This window comes from Lepisosteus platostomus, chromosome 11 (assembly GCF_059453375.1).
Source record: "Lepisosteus platostomus isolate fLepPlt1 chromosome 11, fLepPlt1.hap1, whole genome shotgun sequence".
NCBI lineage: Eukaryota > Metazoa > Chordata > Actinopteri > Semionotiformes > Lepisosteidae > Lepisosteus > Lepisosteus platostomus.
The window spans coordinates 1852283-1878066 of record NC_142621.1 but is presented as its reverse complement, the minus strand read 5'-3'; the positions used below and the strand labels follow the sequence as shown (position 1 = coordinate 1878066).

Sequence of the window (25784 nt, the reverse complement as noted above, 5' to 3'; positions counted from 1 at the left end):
AGGCAGCACAGGCTGAGCTGTTCCCTTTGGAAAAATGATACCAAAGTGTTCTGGTAACTGCTTAAGTTTAGCGAAATGACAGTGTAGAAATACAGAACAAGCCAGCAATGTGTGTATTAATAAAATGGTTAAATATTAGGTTATGGTTACTGTTAATAATCTATTAGTGGCAGTTACTTGTGGCCAGGTTCAATCAGCTGCAGTTTCTAATTCTGAAGTGGCAGGTTCTGGGGTTTCTAAGGTGCCACATACTTTTATTTATTTCTGCAGCTGAAGATGCCAATCCGTTGCTGTATTTGTATAACATATTGTCTTGAAGGTTTTAGGACCTTCAGAATGAGCTCATTTCTTGCCTCTGGGCTTGCAGCAGGGAAATGACTGATGCTTCTACTGAGAAGAGCATCAGAGCCGCTAGGAGAATGACCCCAGTGTCACCGCAGGTGGATCTGTTACTTACACCTGCTGGAGCTTTGACGTTGCTCTGAGGAATGCCTTAGGTGCCTTTGATGAATACAGCATATTCAGGCTCAACCCCCCTGCACCCCAGGTAGGAGATCTCTGTGGAATAGCTTTCCTTTAATCCTGCAACATTGCCTTTGAGGAGAAGCCGTCAGTAGGATTTGTGTGTATTAGAACAGTAATCTCGGCAGCGCACCTGTGCGCCTGGCTGATCGTGACAGGAGTCTCGGGCTCCGAGTACAGAGGCTCTCGGCTCACAGAGGCCAGGGGCACTCCTTGCCTTCAGAGTCGGGCAGGACTGGGAGACAGAGGGGAAAGGGGAAATGAAACAGCGGGACTTAACGTTTATCTAAAAAAACACTGAAGACTTGATTCCGGTATACGGGTGGTACTGTATGTGTCGGTAATGGGCCTCTGTGCCTTTTTTGGTATGGAAGTTTTGAAAGGCTCAGATGGGCATTAGTTGTGGAAGACTAGTGACTTAGAGGAGCAGCCATGTTCAGGTCTGTGTGAAGAAAAAGCCGTTGGCAGTTTATATTCTTGTCACCCTCATCACCAGGAATGACCCCATATGAAAGTTTCCTGAGCAGGGGTAAATTGATAATAATAATTCCTTACATTTATATAGCGCTTTTCTGGACACTCCACTCAAAGCGCTTTACAGGTCATGGGGATCCCCTCCACCACCACCAGTGTGCAGCCCCACCGGGATGATGTGACGGCAGCCATAGTGCGCCAGAACGCTCACCACACATCAGCTCCCAGTGGGGAGGAGAGCAGAGTGATGAAGCCAGTTCAGAGATGGGGATTATAAGGAGGCTGTGTTTGGCAAAGACCAGGGGGAAATTTGGCCAGGACGCCAGGGTTACACCCCTACTCTTTTCGAGAAATGCCCTGGGATTTTTAATGACCACAGAGAGTTGGGACCTCAGTGTTACATCTCAACCAAAGAATGGCGCCTTTTCACAGTATAGTGTCCCCATCACTAGACTGGGGCAATTAGACGCACACAGACTACAGGGTGAGCGCCCCCTACTGGCCCCTCTAATACCTCTTCCAGCAGCAACCTTAGTTTTTCCCAGGAGGTCTCCCATCCAGGTCCTGACCTGGCTCACGCCTGCTGAGCTGCATTGGGCTGCCAGCTGTGAGCTGCAGGAGATCGGCGCAGTGGGTCCTGCGGGTTAACCATACATCCCCCTGTGGTCTGTATCATGAGTGGTAACACCTCCCTGTGCTTCACTACTCTTGACCCTGTTTCTACCATGGTACGTGACGGTAAAGGTGTTTTCCCTGTGCAGGGCTGGAGGAAGCTGGATCTCGGTGATGGCAATCTCTCTCTCTCTCTCTGTCCTGTGATCCACAGGCTCGCTTCTCCTACCTGCGCGTGAAGTACCTCTTCTTCTCCTGGCTGGCGGTGTTCGTCGGCAGCTGGGTGGTGTACGTCCAGTACTCGGCCTACACGGAGCTGTGCAGAGGCCACGACTGCAAGCGCACCATTGTACGTAGCCTGTCTGTCCCTGCGGGGCTGGGGGGTGTTGGGGGGCGAGGGAAGGCCTGCAGACCAAGGACAGGTAGTTTCCAGCTCGAATGCGCAGATCACAGGGTGCACTGTACCTGTAGATTGCACATGCTGCACTGTTCAGAAGGTTAGGACACTATTAGCCGATTACTTCTGGCACGTCGATACAGACGTCAGAACGAGCATGTCCCATTAACCCATCAGCGAGATCTACAGGTGACCATGCATTGCGGTCTGAACTCCCATTTCAGCCATCTGCTGCCTGTGAAGAATTGCAGGCGATAGTCTATTATTATACTCTTTAACCCTCTAGTTTAATTTAGACTAATATCTCAAGAGATTTTAAAGCAGGAGAGTTCGTGTTTCTTTCAAGGCCGAGAAGCATTCTGGGTTTTACTTTTACTTGTCTTCTTTTACAAATGATGTCAGGGGTACAAAAGTCTGTCTAGTTTTTTTAGCTGATTTGTTGCATGAATATGTCTGTACCCACTGTCAGCGTAATGAAATCACCGTCAGAATGCACCAGTCCGGTGGTGAGACAGGCTTTGGAAAGCCCTTTCATGACTTTGATATAGTACAGTTTGAGACTCATTGGTCACACACACAATTGTCACCATTTTCTCAATTGTTTTGAGATAAATGCGTTCCTGTACTGAAAAGGGCTGGTGCACTTCTGAAGCGTGTGAAGTTTCACTGGTGTGTTTCGTGCCAGCATCGACTCTAAACCTGCCAGCAGGGTCACTGTGAGTCTTTAGGTCTTGTACTAGACTGGCAGGACTTCACTGAATAGGGAACTCAGCTCATACAGTCTGTTTTATATGCTGAGAGCATGGAGCACGAACACAGCAGAGCTCATAAAAACATGTGATTCATCAGCTCAGCCTGTCAGCCTCTTCTGGCAGTTACTTCACGGTGAGAATCTGTTTGTGCTCAGGAGGGAAAGAGAGACATTCTTGTCCACTTCTGGGTGTAGGTCGAAGTAGTTTTTGTGAATTCTTCAATTACTTCATTTTTTTCTTGACCAAACGGTTCCTGGAGTGGATGACTGTCTGTTGAACTTTTACACACTTAGATATCGGTGTCATATCTTCATCAGTTCACAGGAACGTCTCATCCACCAGTGGATCACATGTGTTTGAGGGTGTTTAGGAAATTTTTAGCTAGTAGGCTATTGCTCCACTATCAGTTTTCTTACGTTGTTTGGAAAAAAAAAACAGAGTTTCTCTTAGTGGCGACGTCCTGTTTCTATGTCATGGTCATCTGGATTTTGTGGGAGTAACTTGTCATTTCCAAGCTGACAGGATGGCTGGGAGATTCCCGTCTCTCCTCTCTCTGCGGCTGTTCTGTTTCTCACTCGGTGGCGGAGCCAGGGCGATATAAAAAGACCAGTTTCTGTTCAGAACGGCTCAGTTTCCCAGACCAAATTGCTGCCGTGTTCAGCAGTGCGTGCTCTACCTGGAAGTGAGCTGAACGATTTAATTGGTGACAAAGCAGGAAGGAGTTGCACTGGCCCATTCAGCGGCTGGTGTTTCTTACTTCCTCCAGTGTGTGTTTGCGTTTCATGTGCCCTGAAATAAAACTGAAAGAGATCCAAAAAAAAAATCCTCCCGAGAGACTTAAAGCTGCTCAAGAAAAAGAAAATTGTCAGTCTTTAATTTCTAGGTCTCCAGGTGCTTCAGCCCAGGAGCATGGCCGTGATGATTATGATCAAAATGTTTTAGAGCTTTTCCTTCTTAATTCTTTTTTACTGTGTGCCTCGAGCTGTATGAGTATGTTATTCAATTCAATATCGCAACTTAGTGAGAAAGAACAGAAATCAGATTGTCTGATAAAGCACTTTGTCAGCACAGTTGTCATTGTTTGGGTTAGAAAGAGATAAGACTGAAAAGCTAATGGAGTTGTGTGTGCCAGTATCTTCAGGGCTTGAAAGCAGTGCATTAAATGTCCTTCAGCCTTGCCTGGAGAATGTGTTAAGACACAGAGCCCTCTGCTGGAGAATGTGAAGAAATCTGAGTTGCAATGTGACTGTCCTGTGTCCGAATTTCCCTTCTTCTCCGCTTGCTGAGGGCCCGATAACTTCTTGTTATGCATGTCAAGGTCTGTCATATCTGAGTTCCAGCAGATGAAAGCTGCAAATCGACAAAATGAATTTCCATCGCCGCAAAAAAATCTATAGTTTTATCTTGGGTAAACTGACAGTTGTTTTAGGCATGGGATCGGTCGTGACAGATTTCACAGGACGTGGCGACACTGGGTCTTGATGCGTGCAGTGTGTTTTGGGGTGGAAGCCGCAAGGTGTTAAAACGGGCCGTCTTGTGTGTGTCAGTGTGATAGATACAGGAAGGGCGTGATCGACGGCTCAGCCTGCAGCAGCCTGTGCGATAAGGAAACGCTGTACCTGGGGAAGTGTCTCTCGGCCAAGCCCAACAACCAGGTGAGGGTCTCCGCAGTCAACACCAGCGCCAGCGCATTTCCACTGTCCTTCGACACGTCACAGGTCTGTTTCCCAGCCCTAGTCCTGCAGTAGTCCTGCGTCTCCTGGGGTTCTGTCCAGCTGAGCTCATGGGACCCTTAATTAAACCAGATAATCAAAGTGAGCTGTAATGCTTTCACTTTCGGACGTCTCATTTCAGTTAGTCATTTCCAGGAGCTGAGCAGAATCCTGATTCAGCTCGGTTTAAAACTGTTGCTCCTTAACGGCTTCCCAGACAGCTCTCCTTATGATCTGATGATGTGCAGACACAGGTGGGGGTGACACTGAAACACTGTCATGGTCAGTGCCGTAAGCGTGGCTTCAGCCTGAGTCAGAGGGCAGCTGGGCAGCTGGGCAGCTGAACCCAGCACCTCACACGGCTGTCTGGCTGCTTCTGCGTCCTCAGCTTGTCCCACTCCTTAAGGACCGAAAGGGAGGAAAGTCTAAGACTGTGATGATCCAAGAGAGGTACAGTTGGAATGAAAACTGAAACACTGATCTAAAAATGTTTTAAAATGTAAACCACATTTAAAAGCATCCTAGGAGAATGAGCCAGGTTGATTTTAGTAGACAGAGATTGTGCCTAATTAAGCTGCTGGATTTCTTTGAGCAAGTAACTAGTGCTGTGGGTAACGTTCATTATCATTATGATATATGTGGGCTTGCAGTAGGCTGGTACACACCAAAGGACTGATCCTTCCACTATAAGCTACAAGAACCCAAGGAAACACGCTCATGGATGAAGAACTGATTATCAGCAGAAGAACAGAGAGAAACCAGACGTTTTCCTGGCCTACAGGAAATGTCATACTCAATAAGGGAGCTGAATTTACTTGGAGACCTTTCAGAAGAGCTCAGATGTAATTCTACTGACCTTGTAAACAGGATTGTGTAGCTGTCGCATGGTGGATGTGTTAAAAACAATGAATCTGGAATTGTTCTGATCCAGTTTCTGATTGACTGCACATCCCAGCACACATCTGCAGTTTCTGTAGCTGTAAACACATGTTTGTATGCATTCTCCACGCCATCTGAACCTGACCATCCAGGATATGACCTGATCTTCTCCCTGCTATGGGGGTATTTGCTTTTATAGGATCCTGGAGAAGACGTCTCAGTGACGTTCCTCAATCCGCCAAGGGGGTGAAAAGAGAACCCCTGCGCTCATCTGTGAATGTGGTTCGTTTTCCAGAGAAGGCATGGAGGATTTTCTTGGATTTCTTCTGAAAATAAACAATGAATCACACTGGCAGGGCGTGTCAAAGTCTCCAGTGCTTACAGATCAAACTGCGTGAAGCCCGGCAGTAGTTTTGTGTTGCACTTCTCTCTCTCCCCTCTCCAGCCCCCTGCCTGGGGCGCGAGACCAGCAGGAGCACAGCTGGTCTGGGCCGGCTCCTCCACAGTGGAGGTCATCATCTGCAGGAGTCTGGACAGTCCTCCGCTCTCGTCGTGTCATTTCCCTTCCTCCTGCTGCAGGCCTTGCGCAGTCTGTCTGCCAGCCGGATTCCTGCCTCTCTCTGCCCGAGAGAAGGCGCCAGGCCAGACACAAACCTCCCCTTTTCAGGAAACCAGGACTACACAGAGTGCACTGTGAATGAAAGGCTGTTGAAGTTCTAAATAAAATAAGAGCCGCAAAATGACGGTCCTACAACTTCTTCGCACTTGGCATGTTGTTGGAACATCAGAAAGGTTATATACCAGGGGAGACCGTTTGGCCCGTGTGGCCTGTGTGGTCCTTGGTAGTTGATTCCCAGGGTCTCGCCTTTTCTGAGAGACTTTAATCTAAACATACCTGTGTGTCCATTACAACTGTTGCTTGTTCAAAGAACTCTTTTAAGATTTAGTTCAGCCTTTTCTAAAAACCATGTTGAGTATCTGCTTGGGATTCTATTTCTAAATAAACGAGAGTTTAATTATGTTCCAGTTACAGTTTCAATAACCTTACATGTAACACAATACTTAAGACTCGCATATCTGCAGTCCCTTTTCTCGAATGGGTGCTACGTTAGCAGGACTCAGTCCTTGGGTAGTGAGTGCCCTTGACTTGACCTGTACTTCAGAGGCGTACAGCACTGCTCTCACAGCGTGGGGGGGCCAGCAGCCTCTGCCCCAGCTGTAAGCAGGACCTACAGGAGGGAGGAGAGTGCGTTGCGCTGCGCGTCACCGGTGTGTGCCAGAGTGTGGTGGTGTGTGCCACCTGGCTCAGGTGGGCTCTGCTCTTTCCTAGGTGTACATCGGGAGCTGGGGAGACTTAGAAGGTGTGGTAAAATGTCAGCTGGAGGAGGTCCTTCGCTATGACCTGGGGTCAGAGATGGAGCCCAGGAAAGAGGCCGTGCTGTTCGACAAGCCCACCCGGGGGACGTCAGTGGAGAAGTTCAAAGAGATGGTCTTCAGCCTTTTAAAGGTGCCAGTCCCACCCCTGTGGAAATGGTCCTGTTTACTGGGCACGATGTGCAATTACACAGGGTGTTTCCAAAATGGCAGAACCCCCTTTTCGTTAGCTGAAAGTCTTGGGTGCATGCTATATAAAAGCGTGCTTCAAGAAAAGCTCTGCTGTAGCGAGATAACTAGATCATTTTACTAAGGGGGTGTAAAGAGACCCTCCACGCCCATCTGTCGGTGAATGTGGTTAGTTTTCCAGATAAGGCTCGGAGAATCTTCTTGGGATTTCTTCTGAGAGTAAACGATTAATTACCACTGGCAGCGGGCGTTGAAGTCCCCAACGCTTACGAATCAAGCTGCGCTAAGCTCCAGCAGTATTTCTGTGCTGCGTGCTGCAATGTACGAGTGGAGGTGGGAGCTGAGGCTGTTTTCTCTCCCCCCCCCCCTGCTGCCCAGGCGAAGGTGGGCGACCAGGCGAACCTGCTGGATCTGGCGAGCCTGGTGCTGGCGGTGGCCGACGGGAACAAGGACGGCCACATCTCCCTGGCAGAGGCCAAGTCCACCTGGGCACTGCTGCAGCTGAATGAGTTCCTGCTGATGGTGACGCTGCAGGACAAGGAGCACACCCCCAAGCTCCTGGGCTTCTGCGGGGACCTGTACGTGATGGAGAAGGTGCAGTACACCTCCTTGTACGGCATCAGCGTCCCCTGGCTGGTGGAGCTGTGGATCCCCGCGGGCCTGCGCCGCAGCATGGACCAGTGGTTCACCCCCTCCTGGCCCCGGAAGGCCAAGATCTCCATCGGGCTGCTGGAGTTCGTGGAGGACATCTTCCACGGCACCTTCGGGAACTTCCTGGTGTGCGACATGAGTGCCGGCAGCTTCGGCTACAACGACAAGCACGACCTGAAGGTGGTGGACATGCGCAAGGTGGTGCCGGAGGCGGCCTTCCGGGAGCTCATCCGGGACCGGCGCTGCGAGGCCGACGAGGACTGCGTCTACGGCGCCGACTGCCGCACCACCTGCGACCAGACGAAGAAGCGCTGCACCGCGGAGGTGACCCGCCCCAACCTGGCCAAGGCCTGCCAGTCCCTGAAGGACTACCTCCTGCGGGGGGCGCCCTCCGAGATCCGCGAGGAGCTGGAGAAGCAGCTGTACTCCTGCATCGCCCTGCGCGGCTCCGCGGACCAGATGGAGATGGAGCACTCCCTCATACTGAACAACTTGAAAACGCTGCTGTGGAAGAAGATATCCCACACGAAAGACTCCTAGAGCCCTGCCGGGCCGGGCCGGGCCGGGCCTCTGCCCCGCCCCCCGAGCCTCTCAGAACTCGGCAAGACCCGAGCTCAGCGGCCGCCGAAGAAGGTGGCGGACCAGCTGGGAAAAACGCGAGTGAGCCTTTGTTTCGTTTGTGTACTGTGTACATTGGGAATCTGGTACTGTACTTCTGAGACAATTTTGACTGGTTATTGTTACTTTGTTGATCATCTGTGCCATAAAGATGAGAGCTTGCCGCAACAAGGGGGCTGGAGAAAGAGGGAGGCGGGGTGCCTACAGAAGAAACACGGGCGAGCTGAAATGTTCTTAAATCCACTACATACCGCAGTAGGATGTTTACCACTTCTGAAGGAAGTTCATGAATTACAGCATTTTGGTGCTGCCGTTGCCTCACTCATTAAATCTTCATGTTTCTTGCGAGTACGTCGTTATCTGTAATGTTTCAAGATTTGTTTTTTTACATCAAAGAAAAACCACTATTTACTTCATTCTGTGAAAGCCATTGCTGCTGTTTCCGAATGAATTGCTACATCCAGAAAATAAATCTTGTCTGAGGAAATGAAATTAAAAGTTAGCATGATGAATTTGCACATTAAAGAAAAGTACAAAATACAAACTGGTGTGTTCTTACCATGTCTGTAAGGAATACAAAAAAAAAAGCAGGTACAGTGAGCCTTGCAGAAAATCTGTGATGAAAGACCCAGTTCAGCAAGATGAAATTGTGACCTACTTTTTGAAGATTTAAAAGAAGCAGTCCCCTCTGCAAAGACATTGTTCTCCTTTAAAACTAACTTTCCTGCAGCTCTCTTCCAGTGATGTTCCAACTCCAGTGCTGTTTATTTGCATTTGACTGTTGTAACAGTGAAAGGTCTGTGTGAGTTCTAACAGGGCCAGACTTCTGTATGTATATCTTACACAGGGATAGTGTTCAGTGTTTGCTTGATCGTTTGGTTTGCCCTCTACTCTGGAAAGTCAGATTTATTTTTACGAGATAGGATCAGCCTACTTCCCAGGGAAAGTAACAGCAGCCTGAGCAGGAGTCTCGTCTCACACCCAGTTTTACCTCACTCCTTGGTAAATGACTGGTGAAACACGGCGCTGGGATTCTGCACAATATTTGTGGTGCTTCCCCTCCATCGGCTGGAGAACATCCAAGCAGACCCCCACCATGCAGCAGACTTGGGAGACAGGGAGCCATGAGTAGCAGAGGAGGAATTTTGTCACATTTAAGTTTGAAATCTCCCCCAAGTAGACCGCTGCTCTGTGATATTAATAATCCACGTGAGCTGGCAACAGATTCGCAACAGTACTTTTTTCCAAGTCACTGACAGCTCACACCTGTGAGGGCAGAAAGGCACCCTGGGAATAAAGACACGCATGCTTCAGGACATTGTATAAACACTGCTGCTTCGTGCCTGACCACCACCAAGAATGGCTTCACAGAGGCCACATATAAGCCATTTTAAGACCTTTGCAGGAATTTCCCTGCTCCAGAATCAGGAACCTGTGGCACAACAGTGCCACCTAGCCATTGAACTCAAAATAACTTGTTGAATAAACTGCAGGGCAACTTATGTAGGCACTGCTTGTAGGGATGGCATGTTCAGTTTTTCTTCAAAAAGTCAAAATTGTGGGATGCAGAAGTGCCTTTCACTTTTTTTTCTGCTGCAATATTGCCCAAATGGAGGTAGGCTGTCTTAAAAAAAAGTGTGAAAACTTCCTCTTGACAATTGGATGATTCATATTTTGTAGCCCCCTTTTTAAAATGGACTCATGAAAACTCAGCTGCTATTCCCTTTATACTTCTGTATTCAATGGTGTTCTTTATCCACTTTTTTTTTTGTACTGTTTTTCCCGTTTAAAGTGCTTGTTGTCAAAAGACTGGTCAGCCCTGAGGCCCGTGTTATCAGAAGTGCAGTTTCCCAGGCAGGCAGAGAAACGCTTTTATAATGGCAAAGAGCACCGTTCACGTACATGATGCATCAGCAAGCCCCTGGCTCTTTCTTATGTTCTACACAAGGAGGACAACAAGGCCAACTTCTAGCATAGCGTAGAATTTAAGTCAAGGAATATTAGATTTGTGCAGTGCACTTCCCTTTAGAATCGGGTACAGAATTTGGAGGTAACAGTCTCTCTGGCTTCAGGACAGGAAAGAGAAACCAGACCCATTCCGCCGGTTAACGGGGTCCCACGCTCAACAGGCTGAAGGAACTGAGTCTCTTTAGTCTTGGACAGAAGAAACCAAGGGGACACAAGAGTCTTGAGCCAAGCCGGTGGATTTCTTCCGAGTAAACTCGTGAGGACAATAGAAAGTGGGATGTGGAAGTATATGTAAAAGAGTTCTTTACACTAACAGTTGTGGGATTGTGGAACAAACCACCCCAGCTGAGTTGGCCTAACCCGCTAGCGCACCCTCTCTCATGAAATGGCCACAAGAGGTCCACGGGCACTTAGCTTCTAACAACCTCGAAGGGCCCAACTGCGACTTCTCGTTAGTGACCTTTCGCAAGAACTGGCCCACAACCCAAGTTAGTGGGATTTAGTTTTTCCTCCTTTTCCAGCCATCAACACCTCATTTGAGCTAAACGCACTGCAAGAACACTGTCCTCGTCATGTGTCCTCGTGAAGCCCAAGTACAGAGGAACGAAGAAACAAGACGACTCTAAGAAAAGCGCAGTGCACCCCGTGCTTGTGCTGTAGAAATTTAATGAGCACAAATGCAATCACTCCACAAACCCATGCGTCTTTTTGAAATTGTTTATTAAATCAAAAGACGCATTGTGCCGTGGGTAGTAGCAGAGGCCACCTCTTTAGCTGTCGGCTGCAGCCTGTTCCTGTGCTCGGAGGAAGCTGGCCTTCTTCTGAGCGACACGGTCCTTTCTCTGAGCCAGAGACATCTTGGCACGATTCCACCTGTAACACAGCACACGCAAATTAGCACGCAGCACGGTTACACCTTCACAAGAGCTCACATTCATGGCTGAAGATTGCCAGCAATGGGATCAAGTTCGGGTGAATTCAGACTAATGTGTATACACTTGCAAGCACCATGCATAACCAAATTTGAAATGTCTCTCAATGACAGCTTTGTCAGTGACATATGGTCTTCCAGGATCAACCCACACAACAGAAAGCATTTAATTCAGATGCAGTGGCTGATGTTCCTTTGAGGAAGAGACGATCCTTCTTTGCAAAACTGTTGAAACCCAGATGCACCAATTTATAAATCCACCTTTCAGGTAAACAAGGCAAGACTAAGGAAAAGAAAGTGCATGAATGAAGCACTGACGATGCTTGCGACAGATTTTGGGCCGCCATTTGGAGCCCTGTTACTATTCTTCTGTCTAGAAAGTTGTGGATTTGTATCTCAAACAGGCCACTGTTGTTCACCCACGCCGAGCCAATAAAACAGCCAGCTGTATAAATGGGTGCAAAAACAAATCGCTTTAGATAAAAGCATCCAATATAGGAAGCTTCCTTCATATATTATATTGTTTTTATTAAAAGTGGCTTTCAAACACGACTCGTGTGCCGAGACAGCAGGCAGGGCTGCAGGACGCCTCAGGCACGCCTCGGTGAAAGAACTGCTGTAAGAAAAGAGACCTACCTCTTCTTCTTGACTTCTTTTGTGGGCTTCTTTTCGTGGACAGGATTCTCTCGGATAGTAGCGTGAGCCTTTTTGTACATCTCCTCCATCTGCAGGAATCAAAGACCGACCACCTGAGCTCTCACATTCACAAGACACCCTAGAGCACTTGCCGTGGCTCAACCGCAACTTTGTGACCGGTTTCACCCTCATTTCCAAACACACAGGAACAGAGTAATGAAGCCCAAAGGGCTGTACGGTCAGCAGCCGTCTAGAATCATACAGCTGTTGCAGAAAAAATAACATCTGCCGGCTGATTTGCGCATGTGCTGCTGTGCTTCAATCAAACCTACCCAACTCACTAAAGAAACCATCAGCTGTTCTATTTTCCTGTGCAAGATACTGACCCTTCTTACATGGCACAGCAGAAAATAATAACCTCTACACAACTCAAACATTGTAACGCTATGTTAGGTAATTCAATTAGGTACAGCTCCCACTTTTTTCGCAGCACTACAAAAATGGACATTTGCTAGGTGCGGTCTTTTCCTACCAATCCTGTACAGACTAAACAGAACAGTTTCAATGCAACAAAGCTCAGAAGATCAAGCAGAGCCCATAGCCTACTCTGCAAGTCCCTGTAGTGCTGTGTAGAAAAGAAAATACTACCTGCTAATTACTGCCTACAAACAGCAAGTTGCGCACATTGATAACTGACCAACAAAAATCAACAAAAACTATGTCCCAGCATAGCTTTATCCAGCGACATAGCTGCTCTCAGCCCCGTCTTGAAAAGCTCACATCACAAATGCAAACCAAGGACCAACTACAGTTCGCTCAGTGTGCAAGAGGTCATCATCAAGCAGCTGTGTGCATTCCAACCATCCTACACCACAACAAATCTCTCTTCCTGCTCGTCTCCCCAAGCCAGAGAGGTTTCCCTCTGTAGAGGCGGCTACAGGCTCCAGCTGCTCTTACTGCGTCTGCAGTCACGCCGTTCTTGATGAACCGAGAGAACTGCTTCTTGTACGCTTCCTCGTCCTCCTCCATCAGCAAGCGCATGTACTCCGCCACGTTCTGGCCCATGATGTGCTTGCGGTGGACCTCTGCGTTGAACTCCTTGCTCTCCGAGTCGTAGCCAGGGAAACGCTTGGTGCTGGAGACACACGACAGACCCACAAGTCAGAGGCGCAGATCAAGACAGCCACGGCATGGACAAATTCAGGATTTCTGTCTTTACACTATCAGTTCAAGAGAAACTTGTAGAGCAGAACCTACTTTTCAACAATATGTAGCCCAGTTTGCATGCAGCTCTACTGAACACCCAAACATGATTTCCAACTAACTCTGCTGCACATGTGACAAAGACATTGACCAAAACAGGGGCCAAGCAGGACACTGAACATCTCCCCTGCACACCAAGCAGGTCCCAGCCCAAGGCAGCTACCTGTGGGGGATGGACAGCCCTCCGTCCACAGCGCCCTTCAGAGCACCGAACACTTTGTTGCCGGTTGTGGTCCTGGCCAGGCCAGCGTCCAGGTAGCAGGTGAACGCCCCCGGCTGGTCGTCGATGCTCTCCACATTGTACTCGTCCCCAGTCACCTCAACCTGACCCTCGTACACCTTGTCCAGGCCAAACTTGGTCAGCAGCTGCAGGGAGAGCATTTGAGATTTTTGAGATACAAGCGCAGACCGACCTGGGCAGTGAGTAACCTACAGCACTGAGCATAAGGGTAGGGCCGTTAAACCCAGTATCCTGCCTAAACACCACTTTCTGCCTGATGAATCTGGCGCCCCTCAGGTTCCCTCTTACCTGCTGAAGCAGTTTCACTCCTCCCCCTGATCTGCTGTATGAAGACCTGCTGTTGCTTCCGAGAAGGATGTGCACCCTCCTATATAAGGCTCTTCATACAAATGCACCTAAAACTGCCACTACAAAACACCCCCAGTTGGAAGGCCCTCTTGCTTTTAAACTAGGCATTGCTCTACCAATGCAGCAGTAAACAGTTAGGCAGTACTTATATAAGCGCACTGAACTTACTTGACACGCACCAAGGCCAACGAGAATACTATGGAAGCAGCTTTTTAAGATCACTTTATTGGCCATATACAATTTCTTGCATTAGGAATTTGTCTTTTCACATACCCCAGCTTGCTCTCCATGAGACACAGGGAGAGAAACTGGGAGTCAGAGCGCAGGGTCAGCCATTTATACGGCGCCCCTGGAGCAGCTGGGGTTAGGGGCCTTGCTCAGGGGCCCAACAGAGTAGGATTCTTCTGCCAGCTGCAGGATTTGAACCGGCAAACTTCCAGCCACAGGCGCAGATCCTGAGCCACAGAGCCACCTCCGCAAACAGCTAATGGGTGCATTCCTACGTACAAAATGACAACCCCTCGCAGTCTCCCAACACTTCACTCTTCTACCAAGTGGCGTGACAAAGACGGACTGAAGACTGCAGGGTACGATCTAGGAAACATCCACACGGATCACACTGCGACCACTGTCGTGCTGGACGAACACATCCCTACGCAGCAGAACTGCCACCCAGACCTGAACACCACATCCACGCCGAGGACAGTGTCCAACTGCAGACAGCCCAGCCCCTCCGGGCTCAGCCCCCCAGTGCCGCCCGGCCACAGCCTTACCCTGCGGGCCAGCAGCAGCCCAGTGCAGTAGGCCGCAGCGTAGTTCGTCAAGCCCACGGTGACACCGTACTTGGGCAGCTCGTGGGAGTAGGCAGCGCAGACGATCATATCCCCCTCAATCTTGGCGTAGGCGATCTGGGAAGAGAGCAGGCCCCAGGGTCAGCCAGGCAGAGACACACGCAGCAGGCCGGGACAGGGCAGGGCAGGGCAGGGGGGGGGCAGCTCACCTGGCAGATGATGTCCCTGTTGGTGAAGCGGACGATCATCCTGTACTTGGGCGTGTTGTACTTGTTCTTGTCCTGCACCACCAGGCGCTTGCGGGCATAGTAGTCCGTCTTCCCCTCTGAAAGGAACCACACGCGTTAACAGCCAAGACAGCACAGCAGTGAAATCGCCGCCCAAGACCAAGCGAGCGACACTTGAGCTCAGCCGCACCGCGGAGCGGCCATGTCAGCGGAAACTCCGGGGGGCGACCCGGCGATGCTGGCGGGGACGGCGGCACCCCTTACCTCTCCTCCTGCGGAATTTCACCTGGTACCTCTTGAAGTAAGACTTATTCTTAACTACTTTGACGAAGCCCTGCAAAGACCAGAAGAAAAACGCCGTGGGTGAGTGCGCCCCTGGGCTCGGGGAAGCAGCAGCACCAGCAAGCTGGGCATGACAGGGACAGGGAGCCCGGACTCCGACACCGCAGCATCTCGGCGGAAAACTAAACTGATCAACGATACTACGCAAGCAGGATTCACGGCAGTTACTGCAAAGGGTAACCCTTTAAGGCCTGGGATCAATTCACTTTGACGACGGAAACAACTTCATAATATGGGGATGGCTTCTAATTCAAAGTCACTAGACTTTCGAGAACACGCAAGAGATATCTGCTGCTCGTCAGATCTAAAATTACAAGTAAACTTTTACCAGGCGTCAGTGTGTAAAGGCACAGGAAGACCTCCTGACATTACAAGTCCAGAATCGCAAACAGCAGCCATTAGGCCACGTTGGAGCCAGCCCCGGCGAAACTCGCTGGGACGCAATCTAACATCATCCAATCCCATCCAAAATTATTTTCACGCAGGAAACGGCACAACACATACAGCAGCAGTCTTATGTATTGATATAGGTGCGTATTGTGCTGATGTACTGACCATTTTGTAGTCTTTTTGACCTCCGTTAGCCGGGAGACGGGAGTCTAAAGACTGGGGTTTAGACTCCGCTGCACTGGGAAAAGAACGAGCCCACTGCGCATGTTCCGTAAATAGTGTCGCGAAGCACTGACACGCGCGGATGACTGATGCGAGGCCGGCCGTGGTGCTGCCCTCTGTGGCCGGGAGGAGTCATTACACGCAGGGGGACTGCGTGCACGATTTACATCGACAATCTGGCGGAGGCTGATGGTCTCAAAATATTCAGCAGAGTCAACTGTCCGACGCCTCGTCCTACAGACATGACAGTGGTAAGTCTCTTACAGGCAAGTCACAGAGGAAGTATTTTCGCAGATATTGCTTGTTTAGTTATGAACAGCCCAGTGGTCCAAGAGCTGTGTCGAGCCCTTTCTTGAATTAGCTCACAGTTAATTCTTGCATGACAACTTTTCAGTATTACTGGGGGGTCCCAGACTGCAGTCTCCCAGCCCACTCTGTGGGAAAACTTTACTACAGCAACGTTGTCAGTGCTTTAATTGATCGTTAACAGTCAATGTGATGTGTTACACGTTGTGTTTTTTCTCTCTACTTTTCAGCGTGGAAAGACCCCGATTTCTCTGTGTTTTTCACTACATTCTTAACAATCGAGGTGCTGCAGTCACTCGAGGAAGCACGGAAAGGGCTCTCAAAGAAGAGCTGGTGTTTCCGATTTTTGGTCCAACCAGAAAAGACAATGAAACAATTAGTCTCATTATTCTCTCATTAGGATTTTTCTCACGGTCTTTTATCCTTGATTACTCAACATTCCCTTCGTGAATGGCAGTTAGCTCGGAAAACACTTTGGAGACTGGTTACAGGAATTATGGTTACGCAGTTAATGAAAAATGGGGACGACTATGTAACTGACAGCCAGGGTAAACCATCAATCAGAAGACAATTCACCCAGCGCGACACGACGATGTTTTTACATCAGACTTCTTAGAAGTCTGCTTGCACGGAAATACAAACTATCGTCTTGTCCAGCAGCGCCACCTACTGATACAGCTGCGCAGTCCGCCCGTGCGCAGGGGAATGTAAATACCACTGGACGATTTTTAAACTGTCAGACCGATGCAATTTGTTTATGCCAGCTAGAATAAAAAAAAAAATAATCATGCTTTTCTGTCAATTTGTCGTTGAACTGTTGTACATCTTGATCACTCCTGAATGACAGAAGGCCCAGCCTCACACACCACACCTGCTCCTGAGTCCACCCTGGAGCGATCGCCTGTCCATCTCAGGGCACACTCTCACACCGGGGCTGGCCTTCCCAGACGTTAGCCTATCAGTGTGCCTGTGGACCGTGGGAGTAACCTGGACCGCCCGGAGGACAACCCACGCACACGCAGGAAGAACACACAAACTCCACACAGACAGCACCCCAGATGCTGACCCCAGTGCTGCCGATCTTTGTGAAGATCTCTGGGATCCAGTGGGAATGGGAGGAACGTATAATTATTACTTATCCACCCAACTGTTTTCTGGGATTGAAATCCCCTTTCTGAAAGAAGTCATTCAACTGTGCGTTATGCCTCAGGTCCTGTCGTCCCAGTGTTGAAGGACTTTGAGTGGTCTATCCATAGTTATTTCAAATAGCACCCTAAATGTATCTTATTTGTTCTGCTCCCACATTATCGTCCAGTTGTCCAGGTGACAGCATGACCAAGCCTTTCAGCAGTCACTGCATTTAACCTTTCATGGAGAAAAAACAACTGGAGTCACAGAAACCAGGTATCTTTCCTGAGGGCTTTAAGGAACACTACCATCAGTGTTTTTGAAACTGTTTTTATTCCTGTGGCCTTCCTTCTAGTTGCCAGAGCAGCTGACAGGCCTGCTAATCACTGAGGTCCGTCCTGAGCGCAGGGTTGTACAGGGTGGAGCTGATCATGAACCCAGCCGCGGCGCAGAGGCCACCCCAGGCTGCGGATGCTGTGTCATGCAAGTCTGGAGCAGGCAGCTGCATGGCCTAGAGACAGTCCCTGTGATATTCACTCCTGATCCTGGAGGATCGCCACGTCTCCTGGTTTTCTTCCCACCCTGGACTCTTAATGACTCCAGGTGAACCGCCTGCGACCATGCCGGCCGTTCACACTCCAGTCGAACAGGCCGTGGAGAGCTCCGCAGAGCCCCCCTCTGCTGTTTATATTCCCAGAGATGCCAGTGGCACAGCTCTCAAGACTCCTTAGGTGAGAACTTGAAATCTCAAGTTGGCCTTGCGCAAATCTGCTCGACCCACTGAGCTCCATAAACCCTAATTGAGGTGGAAAATGGTGCCCCAGAGGTGTATATTCAGATGATCTGGGCGCATTACGGAGGGTCTGCCTCACTAATGTACAACTTAAACTGTTGTATTGTATTGTAGCCTATTGTAAGGTGCCCCATTGTTTTGTACTGTCGATTGGTCATGTCTGGCTGTGTGCAAGAATCACCAACAGAGGGCGCTATGACATTGACTCTTTTGCAGAGTTGGTAGAGCTATATTAGATTAGTATCAAGCACAGGACTGCAGTGTTACTATCATATTTGTACAGAATCAATTATCTTTACCTCGACCTCTTAAAGTTACACTTCAGTTTTTAACAGCGCTGGACCCACCTGAAAACTTTAACCTGGTCAAGTTACATGGGCTGTCAGGTGGTTTTTAACTGTGTCTGCAAAGCCACCTAGCAACACAGCACAGCACCCCTGACGTCACACATCTTTCAACACTAACCTGGGAAACAAGATGATAGCAAATACAGTATATATGACAATAGCCAGCTTAGGTCTGGCACTTGCTGACAAAGAAAAAAGAAAATACAAAATAATTACACACTCCACCCCAGGTCTTTAATACCAGTCGAGAACAAATATTGTCTTGTTGGTCCTGAGATCTAATTATAAAGCCAGACATTTCTTGGCGTGATTTAGGAGAAGGGCTTAGCTCGGGGGTACAACAGCAGTGCCCCCATTTAGGACTGGAGTCCCCCGAAACTCTGGTGACTAGAGTCCACAGTCCTCACTGCTCTTCCACAAATGGAGTGACAAATATAAAAACCTTTCCAAAACACTGACAGGCATGTGGAAGTCTGTACTGAGAAAGTTAAATGAGATCAGATCACTTTATTGGCCATATACAATCTCTTGCATTGGGAATTTGTCTTTTCGCATACCCCAGCTTGCTCTCCACGAGACACACAGAGAAGCTGGGGGTCAGAGCACAGGGTCAGCCATTTATACAGCACCCCTGGAGCAGCTGGAGTAAAGGGCCTTGCTCAGGGGCCCAACAGAGTAGGATTCCTCTGCCGGCCGCGGAATTTGAACCGGCAACCTTCCAGCCACAGGCGCAGATCCTGAGCCACAGAGCCACCGCTCCGGTAGGAGATCTGCTTGACTTCTCAGCGTGCTGTACAAGAATAAGTCTTTTTTTGTTTTTTTACCATAATGTTGCTGTTAGCCCCAAAACGGGCTGTTCTCCTCCACTTGCCAGGCGAGCGACACCATTCCTTACAGACATACGTGGCACAGACTTGAGCCGCCGAGCCCGGGTCGGACAGGGCAGTGCCAACAAGCATAGCGACCGGAGAAGCCCGAAGACACCCTGGCGACAGCACGATTTCATTAAAAAAAGAATACATTAATCGGTGCTATAATTGAATGTTCCGACTTAGGTCTGGATGCACCGAGGTCGTGCCCCGACACCAGTGTCTCCCACCGGCCGTGCGCCGGGGGGCTGTGGGGCGTGACACCCGCCGGGACAGGGCTGTCGGCCGGTCAGGCCCACCAGCTGTGACGCGCCCTGGGGACGCTTCGTCACGGGTCCGAAAAACCCACCGGCAGAGGTGTGTCCAGACAAAGCAGAGAGTGACTCGTCATGTGCATTCACAACGCACAGCTTCCGCGTCAAACTGGAAGAGTAGGTTTGGTGGCACACAGACACCCCACCCCCCTCCTCCTCTCCGCTCTTTTCCCACGGGGTGGGCCGGCGGAGGCGACTGGTGTTCCGCCCGGGCTGAGCCGAGCCCCTGCCCCGTGTCGAAAGCGAGCGACGCGCCGGAAGGCTCCCAGAGGCCGGGGGGTGAGTGTAGGTCGGGCTGTGCGCCGGGAGGAGGCGCCTCTCTAAGCCGCGTCCCTGCCCCTTTAACTGGGGCGCATGCCTGGTGCGGGTCTGCCTGCCTGCTGGAGCCGCTGGGCGCTCGGGTCGTGGAGCAGGAGGGGAGTCGGGCCGGCCGGAGTGTGGGAAAAAAAAAAACTCGCAAGCGGATCGGGGAGAGCAGGCGGCGGCGCTGGTGTGTGCGTGTGTGTATGGGGAGGGGGAGCAGGCTTTGAACTTCGCTACCCTTCCGAGTACAGCAGCTGTGCGCTCCCGGGGCGGGGAGGCCAGGAGTATGGCTCTGCGCTGGGCGGAAAGTTAATATTTGAAAAGCGTGGGATTTGTACAACGCTTCCAAGGTAAGACGGGTTTGTTTTGGACATGCCTTCTTCTGTGGGTGTCGGGGCGGGCGGGCGGGTGACACTGTTACTCTGAGAGAGAGAGACTCCCGTTGACGGGTGGGTGTTTTGTGTAGCTGGGATCACATATCCCCCAGAATACGCTGAAACGGAAAGACTCGTCTGTCGGGGCAGGCTGGTTTCGGGCACCCTGCCCCGGTGATGTAAGCTGCGGGGAATCCGGCTGGGCGCCTCGTTTCTGTCCCCCCCCCCCGCCCCGTCCCTGCGCCGGGGCCCCCGGCCGCACCAGTCCGAGACCCGCCGCTGCCGACGGGAGTGAGGGGCGGACGGCAGCCTCTGCTCTCCCCCCCTTCTGCTGCTGCTAGGCCGGGCTGCCACACTTTCCCCGGCTCGTCCAAGAGACGTGACATTTCGCCGGCCGTCTCGGCTGGGTTCAGCGCCGGTTGGGCGCATCGCCTCTTCTTCTCTGTGACTTCGCGGATACTTACACTTATGATTCCTACATATGTTGGAAAACAAAAGTCTCTCGCTGTGTGTGTGTGTGTGGGGGGGGGGTTCTTCCTTGGGTCTTCAGGAATCGGCCCAGAACTGCGCCTTGATCCAACAGGGGTGTTTACACACCTGTCTGTGTTTGTCGGCGCCTGGACACGTCTGTCTTTCCTCGGGAAGAGGAGACGGCACAGCGCTGTTTCTAGACGACAGACTGAACTGTTTGTTTGTTTTTTAAAAAAAAAACGGGGTTTAAGCAGCAGCAGCAGTAGGGCTGCAGTCACCAGTCCAGACCAAGTTTGTTGGAGGCTCGGAGCTTCTCCGCGGCCGGTATTTACCCCAGCCTGCAGGAAACAAGTCAAGCGAGTCCACTTGGCCTCGGGTCGCATTGCTCGTTCTTGGGGGTGAAAAAACAAACAATAAGACATGACTTATTTGAACAAGCCCGTCATTAGTTCGGACAACGCTATTTTGAAGCAAATATCTACGTCACCACGTAACTACGTCAGGGATAGGTGACGTCATCTCAAAAACAAGTTGTGTGTGTGTGTCTGTTGGAGGACTGGTACAGACGGCGCAAATTCAGTGTAAAACCCTTAATAAATAAGTTCCTAGGCATATGGGTAGCCCTTGATAAATGACAAATTGCTAATTCTGTGTGAGTTTTTTTTTTTTGTGGGCATGGTCATAAATTTTCCTTCCTTGTTATTCTGTCTGTAAACACGCACCTCACAGTCGCTGCAGTTGAAACTCGCAGCACAAGAAACGAGGCGTTTCAGAGTGCGGCAGGAGGGGGCAGCCCTGGGGGCGCCGGCGGAACAGACGACTGGCGAAGCAAGGTTGCTGGAAATAAAAGGGCACCCTCCGGGCTTCTTTTGCCTCGCCGTGTGTTTCTGTGAAGGGTGCGTCTGTCAGGTTCGGTTTGGATGATCATGAAGTGGGGGCGCTCGCCTGGCGCAAGCCTCAAGTCCCACCTCCTCCGGACGTTTGTCTCTCCTCTCCTTGTTCCCTGCTTCCCCTGTTATTCTCTTTTCTTTGTCTCTTAACGTGACCTCGTATTGTGTTTCTGTAGTCCTCACTGATAATCATTAGCGCTCAACTTAACCTAGGTTACCGAAGGTCAACTTAACAATTGTTTCGGCTCCAGGGACCCCCAGACCTCAGCAAACATCCTCTTTGCTTTGAGGCTAGAAGTGTTTACTCTGCCAAATGTCACAAACCTTATCAAAAATCGAAGAGACGCTTCTCAGTCACCTAAAGCTGTAACAATAATATCTTTCTAGTTTTTCACCTTATCTTTTGTTTTTCTGGAACTGAAATATTTCTGCCTTTTGCAAGCACTGACCCGCTACATTCCTGGAAAGGCTGATAAATCCACGGTATTTGAGTGACCATTGAATAGTCTTTAGTAAGGGCTTCTCCGGCTTTGCATGCTGTCATACAGAGAGACTGCAGAGCGCTCTGATGAGACAAGAGGCCGGTGCATTAAAAGCTCCAGTAAGAACCGTCACTGATGTTTATCCGAAGCGACAGTTATTTTCCTCCTCTCAGTCAGCTGCTTCCCAGTCGGCGCTGGGCGGTGTTATCGCAGCGAAGCAGCTTGGCCAGGTGAGGAAGGCGTGGGGTAGACTCGCAGGACTCGTGGTCTGGGGAGCCATGCGGCCGAGGTCCAGCAGAGAGCCCTGGGCTGAGGCAGCAGCGCAGGAGCCCTGGGCTGAGGAGCGTTGCCCTCATGGGCGGAGCGTTGCCCTCATGGCTCTTGTGCTCGCTGCGTCGCCCTTGTCTGTGTCCCCAGGTGCCCGTGCTCCTAATGGGGGCTGCAGGGGCCCTGCATAATGACAGGGACAGCGCTACAGGGAGAGGGTTAGTGGTCAGTACTGTATTGCTCTCCTGACGCCCAGGGGGGTCGGCCTGGTGGTATCCCCGCATCAAGCGCGGCGCAGACAGAGGCCTGCATTCAGGGCCAGAAACTGGCTGTTTTTTTTTGTTTTCCTCCTCCTGTTCCTCTCTCTCACTTGGATGAGAGTGGATCCACTTACAGCGAGCTGGTGCTCAGGCGCAGTGTGTCAGGTTTCTGCTTGTCCTAATGAATTGCCGGGGAACATTTGATAGCCTCACTCGGCTCATCGCAGGTGGCTGAGAATGGAAGGTGTTGGCGAACGTCTTGTTTTTTTTTTTGCTACAGACAGATCAGATTAAATGGATTGGTTTGTTTCTCGGCCTCGAGCTGCAGTTTGTGTGTCTTTGGAGTCCCTACAGCGGGAGAAGAACAGGTCTTGAATCATCTCCTGGTTGCAGTCTCTCTGGTTTTGTTTCTTAGTTGTTTCTTTCCAGTAAAGGAAGAAAATGAAAGGGTGCTCAGTAGTGTGCTCAGTCAGTGGTATCTTCTCCATCAGTACAGGTCTTTTTTTCAATTGCAGAAAAGAAAATGGTTCAAAATCTAGATGATAAGTGAAGATAATTTCAGGTAAATGCAAAGATTAAACATTTCTAGGAGGACTCCAACTTCATGGGGGTCCTGATTGGCAGCAGTCGGACTGTGTTTTCTTTGGGTGATCATGAGTACTGGAAAGGCACACTGTTAAATCCTTCATTCCTGTATTGTCACCCCACAAGCTAAGACACTACTAACAAGGTTACTGTAGTGTTTCTGTCCATCGGCTCATCCAGCCAGTTTGGTAGTTAGTAGTTAATTGATCCAAGGAATTCTTCCAGCTGTTTATTGAAAGACACTCGTGTATCGGCTTCAGTAACATGGCTGGGTAGCTGGTTCAATACTTCCGGAGCTCTACGGGTGCAGAAGTTTCTCCTCCTCTCGGTTTTAAATGCATTTCCAAGCAGTCTCCACTGATGCCATTCTTGGCGTTTGTGTTGACGCTGATGAAGAAGCTGCTGTCGGTGTGGGGGGAATGGTGGTACTTCCTTGTACTCCACCCAAGCGTAGTTTGCTGCTCGATCAGTGTCAGGAGTCACCAGGCAAACGAGAGGAGACGCTGACTTGGTTCATCAGCTGGTTGCCAAAACAGAAATACAGAATTGTATGTAGATTATTGAGTACTGCAGCCCGTTGTGAAATTTGAGCGTCTGAGAGGATGGGTTTTGCTTTGGGATAATGTGCTGTATCGGTATGCTAACTGTTCATTTGGCTCGGTGTGTTTCCTGGTTCACATTCTTCTTTGTAGGAGCTTGGTTAGCTTGTGTCACCTCTGCAAAAAAAAAAAATCTAGTGTCTCCAGTTACAGGAATAAGAAAAATCTTTGCTGTTGTAGGTTTTCACTCCCCGAGCTACAGAACACAGAATGTTTCTAAGTTTCATAGTTTCCTTCTCGTACAGTTTTGGTCACGGAAAGAAATCATTGCTTCAGGCTCTTGGCCAGGCGCCCAGTAGCATATCTTGTTGGTGTCTTCCTGGACCACTCCATTCTGCCTTCACTGGCGTTAGTTTTCTGTAGTCAGCTAGGCCCAAGGTCTCCTCGTGTCTGGTGCACATGGGAGGTTTAATGTAGCCTTTTAGCCCTTACAAGCAGTTAGGTTTTCATTGCACTCTTGTAGATGTGAAGACCGGCTTGTTCTCCGGGACATTATGGCGTGATTTTTTTTTTTTTCCGGAGCCATTATTAATTTCCTTTTAGCAAATGACCAGAGTCTTCTTTTCTTCACTTGCACCTCTGAACGTAACCGTGCCCAGTCCCTTTGCCCGTGGTCTCCGTTCGGCCCGTGTGGCGACGAAGCTTTGACGCGCCTGTGCTGCTTTCTGAACGCCCCGGGACGCTGCAAACTTGTGTGTGAGCAGGCGCCAGTTATAAAGCCATCATACTTTCCTACTGAGGCAATAACCTCTTGGGAAACCTCTGGTGGGAAGAGCTGGGCTTACATCTGCACATGTAGGATCAGAAAAGCCTTCAGTTGAGGCGGTGTGTTTTATGACTCATTACCCTCTGTAGGACGAGGTTCCCAGTGGCAGGACTGGCCCGGCTCATCCCTGCGGGGAACGTGAGAACAGTTACAAACGAGAGGCAGCCGCCCGGCCCTTCAGTAACACGGCTCGGAAGCTCGTTCTGGACTTCTCTGTGTGTGTCTCCTGTTCTTGCTTTTTAAATACCCTGCTCTCTTGGAGAGTCAATTGTGGAATCAGGTTCCCTCCCCTGTACTTGTGTTGCCACAGGCAGATCAGAATTGTTAATGAAACAGTAGATGTGTAGTTTTTTTTTTTCCCCTCTCCAACTTTGTTTCAGTGCGCTGTCCAGGCCTTGTGCTTGGTACTGACAGTCGTGTCTGTGCGCAGCTGAAATCGGACCTTTTTAGCGTAAAATAGCGTCACCAGTGGTGATACTACACTATCTTCAACCACAGCAATGGCAAACAATTTTTAAAGAGTGTATTTCAAAGAAAAACCCACTAAAGTATCCAAGCTCTATAAAAGTTACTGATGAATGTATTTGCTTTTCACTTCGTGAATTAAAAATCACGACTCGGGAGAAGAGCACATTTTTCAGAGCTTGGTCGGAGACTTCAAAGGTGCATCGTAAGATTGGTTGGCATTGAAGTTCACTTGAATTTTTCACTAATTATATATGTACTGTACCAGCAACCTGATGGCTTCAGAATGTCAATAGCAGATTAGTCTGCTATGAGATTCTCTGGTTGAAGACTAATAATATGATGATATCCTTTGAAAACTTGATGATTCTTTTAAGCCTTTCGTGACTGCTCAATTAAAAAGGTACGACTTCTCAGCAGAGTTGAAACTGTGGTGGCCGTGCACTCTGTGTGCTCTGTATTTAACATGCCGAGACAAAACGTTTTCATTAAAGGGCTGAATCAATATGGTGTTTTAAAGCTATTGACCCCTCAGATTCAATGGGCACTGCAGTGACTTGATCTGACTCGGCCGCCTTAATGATGATACAGCTGCTGTAACTCCATGAAGGTCTGGGCTGTGATGGACTCTGTGAGTGCTCTTGTCAGCTTTAAGCACTGCCCTGCAGATGGATGTCCTGCAGCCGGGGCACGGTGGCCCAATGCAGAAGCCAAACGCCGATTTGCCTGCGCTGGGAGGGGTTTGCATTTCCAGGCTGTGTTTCCGAGATGAGAGAAAGGGAGCAGGGCTGTGTTTTGGGTTTTTTTTTTTTTGGATTGGTGTGTCAGTGGCTCGGCAAACTCCCCCGATCCGCTGCCTCCCACCCCAGCAACGGAGCCGAGGCGAGGACCTGCGCCCCGACCCCCTCCTGCCTGGCGGCAGGGAACTTGTTCCTCATCGTCGGCGCCCCGGACGGGAGGAAGAGCCGTTGAGGCCGCGCGGCGCTCGGTCACACCTCGCTGCGGTCGCAATTAGATGGCGGCTGA

The 25784-nt window shown here is 49.9% G+C and overlaps 3 protein-coding genes across 5 annotated transcripts in view; 2 read left to right on the top strand and 1 right to left on the bottom strand.

Moving 5' to 3' along the window:
- Positions 1–8724, top strand: part of LOC148651735 (divergent protein kinase domain 1A-like) — a 34805-nt gene extending 26081 nt beyond the window's left edge. For all 3 annotated transcript variants that reach the window (XM_088597755.1, XM_088597754.1, XM_088597752.1), the window contains exons 3-6: positions 1823–1957; positions 4305–4412; positions 6679–6855; positions 7290–8724. In XM_088597755.1, coding sequence (XP_088453881.1) covers positions 1823–1957; positions 4305–4412; positions 6679–6855; positions 7290–8102 — 1233 coding nt within the window. In that variant the 3' untranslated portion in view covers positions 8103–8724. The remainder of the gene's footprint in view (positions 1–1822; positions 1958–4304; positions 4413–6678; positions 6856–7289) is intronic.
- A 2127-nt stretch (positions 8725–10851) lies between these two features.
- rpl5a (ribosomal protein L5a) lies at positions 10852–15662 on the bottom strand. The gene is made up of 8 exons (XM_088597760.1): positions 15483–15662; positions 14850–14919; positions 14568–14683; positions 14341–14475; positions 13142–13344; positions 12673–12850; positions 11716–11804; positions 10852–11021 (listed from the first exon to the last, which is right to left on the bottom strand). The coding sequence occupies exons 1-8, from the start codon at positions 15483–15485 to the stop codon at positions 10919–10921; spliced, it is 897 nt and encodes a 298-aa protein (XP_088453886.1). The 5' UTR covers positions 15486–15662; the 3' UTR covers positions 10852–10918.
- Positions 15663–19587: 3925 nt separating this feature from the next.
- The window catches only part of LOC148651733 (ecotropic viral integration site 5 protein homolog), a 67773-nt gene continuing 61576 nt past the window's right edge, over positions 19588–25784 (top strand). The window contains exon 1 of the mRNA XM_088597742.1: positions 19588–19949. The gene's annotated coding sequence lies outside the window, so the exon portion shown is untranslated. The remainder of the gene's footprint in view (positions 19950–25784) is intronic.

Coding starts and splice junctions, on each gene's coding strand:
- rpl5a (XM_088597760.1), bottom strand. Junction 13,345..14,340: donor GGCTGCTGCTGGCCCGCAGG/GTAAGGCTGTGG, acceptor CTCTCCCTGCAG/CTGCTGACCAAGTTTGGCCT. Junction 11,022..11,715: donor AAAGAAGTCAAGAAGAAGAG/GTAGGTCTCTTT, acceptor GCTGTGTTACAG/GTGGAATCGTGCCAAGATGT.